Source organism: Dufourea novaeangliae, unplaced genomic scaffold, assembly GCF_001272555.1.
Source record: "Dufourea novaeangliae isolate 0120121106 unplaced genomic scaffold, ASM127255v1 scaffold79, whole genome shotgun sequence".
Taxonomy (NCBI): Eukaryota; Metazoa; Arthropoda; class Insecta; order Hymenoptera; family Halictidae; genus Dufourea; species Dufourea novaeangliae.
Window position 1 is genome coordinate 149,751 of NW_015373951.1, and position 7,820 is coordinate 157,570.

A 7,820-nucleotide genomic window follows, 5' to 3' on the forward strand; every position below is an offset into this window, starting at 1 on the left:
GATTTCTCTTCATCTTTCTGAACTCCCAAATAAATTCTCAACGATTTATGATGTTCAAAAATATTATTTTTAATAAATCCATTTACTTCTTCTTTTTAAATGTATTTTTCTTAGTAGCAAAATTTTCGTCAATCTAGTTTGATTTAATTTCAGATGACATTTATTTACAAGTTAGCTGTATTATTATCCACGTTTTAGTACGTAATGCATCCATAGTATTTTGTCTACAGCATTATACATTTATGTATTATGTCTAATTGTAAGTGTGTACTGCATTTAAAATGTTCTGTTTTATTTTTTCCATATGCTCATGATTTAAAGGCTATTTACATAGTAAGACATTCAACAGTGAACCGTAAATCTTATGTAATTATTAATTGCAGTAACGTATTACAAAGTGAGTATTAATTTTGTAGAATGTCGTTTCAATCAGTTTGCAATCTGTTTGCGCGTTGAACTCACCGGAAATACGGACGAACACTGCTTTCTGTTCCCCACTGTCCACCGTTATCTCTGTAGTCCTCTTCTGCAACGAGAACAAGACATCTTCAATTAAATTTTATTACTCTGTAACTTTTGATTTTTAATAGCACAACAACGAGGTACGACGTAACATGATATTATACTGTAGGTACTGAATGAAATGAACGGAATAAATTAAGGATTCATTTCATATCGAACCATCGCAAGATCTCACAAATACGTGTTTTCAGTAAACTTCAGTTTCCTTCTGTCGCGTCGCGTATACAGTTTTTAGAAATACCGTTATGGTCACTTTACCGTCATTGGGGTTTCTAACAGCTGCTAAGACCGAGGGTAGGATTTGCTACGTGATTTTTTCTTTAATTTCTAAACTGCGAAACTCCGGCTTCCTTTAATTGCTTTACGACCCTTTATGGCTCGAGTCAGGCAAAGAGTGTTGGCCATGTGGGCAATTATTACCTGCGACGGAAGTCTGATCTTCGCGCGGACCGGCGTTACCCTGCCATCGAGTACCATAGAAAAAGACTTTCCACCAATCACAGGGCTTCTAGCTTGTTTTAACCAATAAGAATATAAAAATATTCACTGCGTTTTCCACCTACGTGTCAACGCACCACCACCGCCACGTCTAGTCTACCGAGAGACTTTTCGTTATTAGATTGCTATGTAGTCAGAACAACACCGTCCAGTTACCAGCACACATCAACTCCGATAGACATAGATTCTTGTAGCTATTTATTATACAGTACCTCACAACCATAGTGCAGACTTATTGATTGTTTCATAAATAAATTTATACAGACCACTTACATCGCATTGAGTTTCAATATACTCAAACATCATTAACCCGACATTTGAGATACGCGGAAGAGTTCGGCAACTAAGATGAAACAGCCGCGTACGGTACAACTTCTATTTATAAGTTTGATCTGTTCTACATTATACATTAATTTTTTTAGAGATATACTGTTATACAAGAAACAAAGAACAAGAAAATACATTTGTGAATCATAAATGAATAATAATATTTGTCCTACGTTTATTTAACCCTTTAACGCCCAGACCCTTAAATCGTTATTTTAAAATTATGAGACTGATATATATGTTGTATCTTGTTATTTTGAAGTTGAAAATATGGATATTCAACAGGCCTTCTTTTTTTCTTTTTTCATTTACTTTTAGAGGAAATACTTGAGTTTCTCAACTGAAAACATGCAGATCTACTTTAAATCAGTGAAACTACGGATCCTTGTTGACAAAAGTTAAATGCTAACCGGTGACAAAATTTAACACATTTTTAAAATAAGTGTTGCACCACTGCAACACTAGGAGTTATAAAAAGTTAAATCAATAGCAACGAATTTCTCGCCAATTCTTTTTAAAAAAATTCCCCTTGTCTTCCAGATATTGTTCTGTCCCCACGTTGAGTTCTTGGCGGTCCATGTAACGGAGGCGTCACGCACAATTTTTATTCTGAAAACGTCACCTAATCTTGCTTTGTACATCAAGGATCAGTTTCTACAACAATTACGCGGCTACATAAACACTTTGGTCATCGTACGCGTTGTTGTTTTAAAGTCGTCGGTCGTCGTTTATCGTCGTTTAATAGGAACGCGAGGGTTAATACGGGTAATCAAGGTCCCAATCAATATAAACTGTTCCCCTACATTGTTGTGCAAACATGCTTATAAGTGTGCACTAGGTGTAATAAAACTACTACATGGATTTAATAACCGTGAACGGCGATCCATCGCGTGGATTCCGTGTGCAGCTTATACGAGGGTCGTTCAATGGATAAAGAGACAAACGGCTATCTTTTTAATATGATTTATTCAACGAATCTGATAATTTACCTATTTTTGGACATAATCCCCAGCTATAACACTAGAAAACAAACTAAACATTTTTGTCCATGTTGTCAGGGATTTAAAATCGGTTTCAGAGTACTTGAGGATCCTGATTTCGCATTACATCTTCGTCGTAGCTAAATTAGCTGCGATTTCCAAAATAATCGATACTGTTGAAATTTAACGTTTGTGTCAATTTGAAGTATCTACTACTTTTGCTTTTTTGTTACTTATCCTTTTTTCAAAACCCTCTTGTTTACTTTCGGGTTACTGATTTCCAAAGTAAAGAATAAATTAAATGATTTTATTTTGCTTTAAAGGTGAATTTTATGGAAGTAATTGTGTATTGTTTTGTAAATTCTTTCATTGCTTTTTAATAGTTTTCTATGTAATTATCCTGTCTCTCCTTATAGTATTTTATAAATAAAATTAATTCAGAATCATAGAAATTGCTTATTTCATTTCTTTCCTTATTTTGCATAAATATTTACGACATATGCATATTTCAAAAACTAAAGTCTATCAAGAAAAAAAAATCGCATATTCAGGATCAGGAGTACTAAATTACTCAAAATCAACTCATAAATTTAGCAATTATACATTTATGCCGTCGCTCTACTTGCTTGTTTATACAAGTTTATACAAAGTTTTGTTCTTTCTCGTGCTGTTACAAAGTTATTTTAAGAAAAAGAGAAAATGCAAAAACTGTAAGGCCTAATTTCGCTCCTTCAGAATGAATTTTGGTAGAAAAAAATGCTCCTAAGCGTACTTTAATACTCTGCATTCATGTGAAGTTTCACTAAAATCAGAATTTTTGGGTTCGGAATCTACCCTTGTGTGAGTCCGAGACGAGAAAAGGACAGCGAGTGAAATACAAAACGGTACTGAGAGTCGAAGCAGTTAAAAAAATGTGAAATGTTACATATCCGTAAGAACATACTAACGCAACGATGAAACTTTTTTACTTTTGGTTCATTATTCATAAAACTTTTATTAGCATAGTCGTGAGATCTTTCTGATTAAAATGATACCAAACGTGAAATATTTTGGATCATTTTGCCGTAATCAAGTGGTTTCTTCATTATTAGATTTGTTAATAACAAATGATCAAAATTATAACATGCTTGGTATCATTTTAACCAGAAGAATCTCACTAACATGTTAATACAGTTTTCATTAATAAAGAATAAAAAATAAAGAAGTTTTAGAGTTCTATTTGTATTGTCACATAGATACGCGGCGATTTAAACTTTTTTGTCTGCCTCAATTTCACCGTCCACTTAAGGTCAGGAAGCGCACGTATTTACATTGTCGCTTAATTGTTCCAAGGGGGATCCCACCTTTATTACGCAATACTACGCATGCGCGTAGATGATCTCACGTAATCGAAAAATTTAGAGAGTCTAAAACCATTCCCGAGAATTGCACTACACGATGAAACAAAACCGCATCGAAATTGATTCAGTAGTTCTTGAGTTATAAGCAAACAGAGGGACAGACAGACTTTCGTTTATTCAGGGTGTTCGACTACTAGTGGGAAAAAATTTCCCACAGGAGGAAAATTTCCCATAGGGAAGGGCGATTCTTTGTGGGAAATTAAGATGAAAATCAAGAATAACGAAATTGCGAGAAATGCTTCATTTGTTAGTTGTAGGCCTTTAAAAATTGACCCAAATGATGGCAATCCGCACGCACAGAGTGTCAACGGACCACGGTTCGTAAGGGGCGTACAGTCACTTTAAAGGCTCAACGACGTGCAGGAAAAGTAGGTAGAACAGCTGTCTACTTACCCCGTAGAAGTCGATAACTTGTGACCGCGGTATTTGAGTCGAATCTACTTGTATCGCATTAACTCTGATTACTCGATAAAATACGCAAGAAATGAAAAAATCATCTTTCGAATATTATCGAGTATAGAGGGTTGATGTCCCCTCTAGATGTCATGTACAACAATTGGCCTGTCCACGAGTATCCAAGAAATTAATCCACACATGCACGTACACCACACAAAGTTCGCGAAAAGTGTCTACACACATTGCACGATTGTCCCGTCCGCGAAAAATGTTCACAGACTGCGCGATTATGTGACCCGCGAGCGGTTCCCCCGTTGCGTTGAACACTCTACACGTTATACAAAACGAACACTGAAAATAATTAATTTAGAACTATTTACACTCATTTTTAACCTGCAATAATGAATAAAACCTACAATATTTAATAAAACCTGCAATAATTAATAAAATCTACATTATTTAATAAAACCTGCAATAACTAATGAAACCTACAATAATTAATTTGCACTATTTATAACAACGACGTACGCTACACTACTAAATAATCACAACGTAATCGCTAAATAAACTAAAACTTAGTTTTCCGAACATGAATTCGAATTGCTCGAAGAATGCAAAGGGCTCCGTTCGGAAAGGACAACTGATATTGTTGAACTGATTCTCCCTCGTTGGGATCGATGTGTCACAACAGGTCGATCCCCACTCTTTCATGGTCAATACTTTTTGGGAAGGAAATGCTGCATGAGAAAGTGGAGGTCCCGTTTCTCTTCGCATATTATTAGAGCAACATGTGTACTTTTTTTCATGCACCACTCGGGCCCACTTAGCCATGATGCCGAGGATGTGCGAGTCTGGACATTATAAAACTCTCTCTTGTCTTCTATAGTGCGACCACCCGCGGATTGCCTGCAACGCGTTGCTGCCATCGACGAAGACCTTGCCCATTGTGTTTTCGGCCGTCCCTCTTGACATTAACTTGTAAAAAGAACTTTCAACGCCGAATGCAAACTCCATGTTAGACACGGTTCATATTGCACATAATGTATGAGTTTAACAATTTTCTTTATTTTATTCTATGCAGCTTCTTCATGCACCGTAATAAAGGTGCAGCAAATTTCATCTTAGTTTCATTCTAGTATCATTACACGTTTTGTATGATCCATGTTAATTGCATATTATTCTTTTGCGGATATAAGAACCTCAAATACTTGGAGTAAGATCGAAGTGGAAATAAAATGTGCAATGCACATAAAACATACAGTAAGTCAATATTCAATATTTGAGGAATAAAGATATTATCCTATCGGGCGAAGCTTCGAACAATAAGCAATAATCGCATGCACTCATTTAAAAACATCGTTCAGCATCCTGCGACGGAGGACAATATCATCATAAACCGCGACCCTTGCCGGAGTTTCCGAACGAGCGCCGCAATCAGTTTTCGAAAGTAGATGTTTTATTAGGTCGAACAGGACGGAACGATCTGACATGGTTTACGCTAATTGTTCCTGCTTGACGCTTCGCTAGAAAGGATAATATCTTTTTTTCTGGTTTTGGATTATTCATATCGAATCTAGAGTCAACACATAGCGGTCGAAGAGATCGAGACGACTGTCGGTATGTGTGCATGTGTAATGGGTAAACGAAGTGCGAACATGTGAATGCTGAGAAAGTGACAACACTGCCGCGAAATGTTTCGAATTTTCAGCGACAAATTTTCATACGCGTCGTTTACTCCATGTGGTCATATTATTAAAAAATAAGATGATTTTTAAAGAGAAAGTAATGAAATTGAGTCCACAATAAGCAGGTAAAAACAGCGGCGCGCTCCGTTTCAGGTAGCAAGCCGCCTTCGTCGGTAAGCGGCTGGTGTCATTCATATCTGAATGACTTTTATTCAGGGGGTGACTGGTGTAAACGAGCTAAAACGAGCTTGTCCTCCATCGCGGGGAGCTGAACGATTTTTTTAAATGAGTGCATGCGTCAATTGCTTATCGTTCGAAGCTTCGCCGGATAGGATATCTTTATTCCTGAAATATTGAATATTGACTTACTGTATGTTTTACGTGCATTGCACATTTTATTACCACTGCGATCTTACTCGAAGTGTTTGAAGTTCTTGTATCCACCAATGAATAATATGCAATTAACATGGATCATACAAAGCGTATAATGATATTAGAATGAAACTAAGATGAAATTTGCTGCACCTGCATTACGATGCATGAAGAAACTACATAAAATAAAATAAAGAAAATCGTTAAACACATACATTCGGTGTAATATGAACCGTTTCTAACATGGAGTTGGCATTCAACGTTGAAAGTTCTTTTTAGAAGTTAATGTCAAGGGGGACAGCCGAAAACGCAATAGGCAAGGTCTTCGTCAATGGCAGTAACACGTCGCAGGCAATCCGCGGGTGGTCGCACTGCAGAAGACAAGAGACAGTTTTATAATGTCCAGACTCGCACACCCTCGGCATCGTGGCCAAGTGGTCCCGAGTGGTGTATGAAAAAAAAATACAGATGTTGCTCTAAGAATATGCGAAGAGAAACGGGACCTCTACTTTCCCATGCAGCTTTTCCTTCCCAAAAAGTATTGTCCATGAAAGAGTGGGGATCGACCTATTACGCCACATCGATCCCAACGAGGGAGGATCAGTTCAAGAATATCAGTTGTCCCTTCCGAACGGAGCCCTTTGCATTCTTTGAGCAATTCGAATTCATGTTCGGAAAACTAAGTTTTAGTTTATTTAGCGATTACGTTGTGATTATTTAGTAGTGTAGCGTACGTCGTTGTTATAAATAGTGCAAATTAATTATTGTAGGTTTCATTAGTTATTGCAGGTTTAATTAAATATTGTAAGTTTTATTCATTATTGCAGGTTAAAAATTAGTGTAAATAGTTGCTATAAAATAATTAATGTAGGTCAAAAATGAATGTTAAATAGTTCTAAATTAATTATTTTGAGTGTTAGTTTTGTGTAACCTATAGAGTGTTAAACCCAACGGAGGAACAGCTCGCGGGTCTACTTAATCGCGCAGTGTGTGAACATATTTCGCGGTCGGGACAGTCGCGCAGTGTGTATGGACATTTTTCGCGGACGGGACAATGGCTCAGTGTATTTGGACACTTTTCGCGGTCTTCTGTGGTGTACGTGCGTGTGCGGATTAATTTCATGGATACTCGTGGACAGGACAATTGTTGTACGTGACGTCTAGAGGGGGCATCAACCCTCTCTATTCGATAATATTCGTAAGAAGATTTATTCATTTCTTGTGAATTTTATCTGATATAATATGATTCGATGATTCGACTCGTGTAGAAGAACATTTTTCACAATGGTGTAGCGACGATGAATGTGCGACTCATCGAAAAGAAATGACATATTTGGCATTAAAAGTCAAAATTTTTAAAGACACAAAATGGCTCGGAGAATGCCTGAGATATGCAGGCTTATCAGGAAGAAATTCTTTAAAATTGTCGCACTTACGACATATTTAACGTATTTTACTATTTTTAGCAGTAATCATGCAAGTAAACTTTCCAATTTAGCTTTGTTGTGCATCTTTTCCATTAACTTTCACTCGATATGTGCTTTGCTGTGTATGTATGTCTTATATTTTCTGTATTATTGCTTCCGTTATATGTATATGCTTTCTTTCTATGTATTATTACTTTAGTTTTATATTCTTAA

The 7,820-nt window shown here is 36.5% G+C and overlaps 1 protein-coding gene across 1 annotated transcript in view; it reads right to left on the bottom strand.

Annotated features, from left to right (window-relative positions):
* The window catches only part of LOC107186180, a gene marked incomplete at its 5' end in the record, with an annotated part of 89,260 nt that extends 88,707 nt beyond the window's left edge, over positions 1-553 (bottom strand). Inside the window, one exon of the mRNA XM_015574002.1 lies at positions 463-553. Within this exon, the coding sequence (XP_015429488.1) occupies positions 463-553 (91 nt within the window). The remainder of the gene's footprint in view (positions 1-462) is intronic.
* Positions 554-7,820: the final 7,267 nt, after the last annotated feature.